General features: G+C 45.2%; 1 protein-coding gene across 2 annotated transcripts in view; it reads left to right on the top strand.

The window, feature by feature from the left end:
• agap1 (ArfGAP with GTPase domain, ankyrin repeat and PH domain 1) overlaps positions 1 to 2500 on the top strand; it is a 201394-nt gene that overhangs the window by 135027 nt on the left and 63867 nt on the right. For both annotated transcript variants that reach the window (XM_078243659.1, XM_078243660.1), the window contains exon 10: positions 1037 to 1141. In XM_078243659.1, coding sequence (XP_078099785.1) covers positions 1037 to 1141 — 105 coding nt within the window. The remainder of the gene's footprint in view (positions 1 to 1036; positions 1142 to 2500) is intronic.

The raw sequence follows: 2500 nt of genomic DNA, 5'->3' as shown, positions 1-2500 counted from the left end.
AAAGTGAGCCCTGAGGACTAAGGACTAAGTCAGGTGCTGAGTGAGTGAGTGTGTGAGGCCACATGGGCTCAGATAGGTATAAACGGGATTGGGGACAGCACTTCACCAGATCACATGTTACCTTGGTGACGTTTACTAACAAAGATGTCGCTGACACCTGCCAGTTTGGGAAGTTTCATTTCCACACGGCCGAGGCTCAGGAGACGGCGGCCTGATTCCATGTTTTCAGACTCTTGTTTTACGAGCTGGAGGACAGGCTGGTCTGCTCCGTGGTCGTGGGTCGTGCTGTTGTTTACCTTTGTAATTTCCGGATTTCCCTTTGGTCTTCGCGGTAAACATCACAACGCTTTGAACTGTGGGTAATTCCCTTTGGTGACGTCTGCATCGATGCAGACTCACGCTAAGGGCTCGGTAAGTGTGTCCTCACGCCCTTTGACATTTGACATTGGGACAACCTTAAGCTCTTAGGAATTTCGCGAGAATGCGCACCTAAGTCTGTGAGTCCGGACTTTGGGATTGGGCCATTATAGACATTACATAAAGTGCAATTACTATTTAAAGTAAAGCATTTAAGACAGACAAGGGACAGGACAGACAACAGAAGACAGGGCATAAGTAGACTTGTAACAGAGCTCTGGTTGAGGTAGGATATGTAGAGTTTTTGCAGCATATAAAAGGTGCAGGAGTGCATTTCAGTTCTGTGTGAAAAATGTGTGAATTTAAGGTTTGCAATCCTCTGACACATCCTCAAGACACATGTAGGACACGTTTGAAAGTATGTGGACACCCCTGTCCCATTCGTTTTGGGGGCTTTTTCAAACTAACTCCATAAGCTCCATAGCTCCATAAATAAATGCCTTTCCCAGTCTGATGTGGACCAACTTGACCTCTGACACAGCCTCTTGAGAAGTGGTGGAGTACAAGTATAAAGTAACAGAAAATAGAAATACTCAAGTAAAGTACAAGTACCTTGAATTTGTACTTAAATAAATGTGCGTCTGTGTAAAGCGTTAACCGTGTGGTTTCCTCTCTGCAGGGCATGCTGCTGAAGAGAAGCGGTAAATCCCTCAACAAGGAGTGGAAGAAGAAGTATGTGACGCTGTGTGACAACGGACTGCTCACCTACCACCCCAGCCTGCATGTAAGACACACACACACACACACACACACACACACACACACACACACACACACACACACACACAGTCATTTCAAACCCTCTGTGATTGCTTATTAGATTGCGGCGCTCTGCCAGGCTGTACTGACCTCCATCTATCTGCTCTAGCTCTTTATCTCCCTCCTGTGAGTGTGTGTGTGTGTGTGTGTGTGTGTGTGTGTGTGTGTGTGTTTCCAGACACTGCCAAGACACAACGATACAGAAAGTGTTGATAGCTTGTGTATTAATTAGGACTCGTCATCTGTTTGCCCACACCGGCGTTGATGATGTGACTATCAGCTGTAATGTCTCTGCTAATTGCAACGGCTCTCTGCCCTGTTGGCACAATATCCTGCCCCGACGCTGCTTTATTATCACACACACACACACACACACACACACACAGAGACACACACACACACACACACACACACAGACCCACACAGACACACACACACTATTTGTTGCTGAATGTCTCTCCCTGTCTTCTGCTTCATATCGATATTAGAAGCATCACTTTCGACAGGTTTTCTCCATTTTTTCTTGATAGGATGAAACTTTCTAGGGCTGAAACTAACGATTAATAATTATTGTCCATTAATCTGTGGATTATTTTCTGGATGAATGGATCAGTGTTTCCCAAAAAGCCCAAGATGACGTCCTCAAATGTCTTGTTTTGTCCACAACTCAAAGATATTCAGTTTACTGTCACAGAGGAGAGAAGAAACTAGAAGATATTCTCATTTAACAAGCTGTTGTTGTACGTTTACGTCCCCGCGTCCTGGTGGTGGGTGTGTTTGAGCCAGGCACTCGTGCAGCCTGCAGGGTTGTTGGTTTGATTCCCTGTGGAGCTTCACATGCCTGACAAACACGTCACTTCAAACTGCACACGTCCATCAGCGATTAGAGCAGCTGATGCAGTAAATTAGTGTTAAAACTCATCACTTAACACATCAACACACACACACACACAAACCCCCTCCAGCTCCAGGTTTTTCCCGGAGAAGCGTGTTGCATCTGCAGCTCAAGCGTCAATTAGCGTGTTTGCGGAGGCTAATCGAAAGAAACTCAATCAGCGCCGCTAATTGCCCGACTATGTGCAAAAGAAATCACATTAATGCCGCTAATTAAGTGGAAATAGATGCAACCTAATTGGCAAGAAAAGTCTCGTCCAAAGTGAAGAAAACAGAGGAGATCCGATGCATTTCCCCATACATTGGTGTCTGAGTGACTAATGTATAAAAATCTTTGACATTGGTCCAGTATTGAGTGAGAACAGTCAGTTTCCGTCCACTAAAAGTCCTGTTGTTGCTGCTGACAGACTCAGATTATTATTCTAAGTGT

Source organism: Sander vitreus, chromosome 24 (assembly GCF_031162955.1).
Source record: "Sander vitreus isolate 19-12246 chromosome 24, sanVit1, whole genome shotgun sequence".
NCBI lineage: Eukaryota > Metazoa > Chordata > Actinopteri > Perciformes > Percidae > Sander > Sander vitreus.
This window is presented reverse-complemented; position numbering and strand designations above follow the sequence as displayed.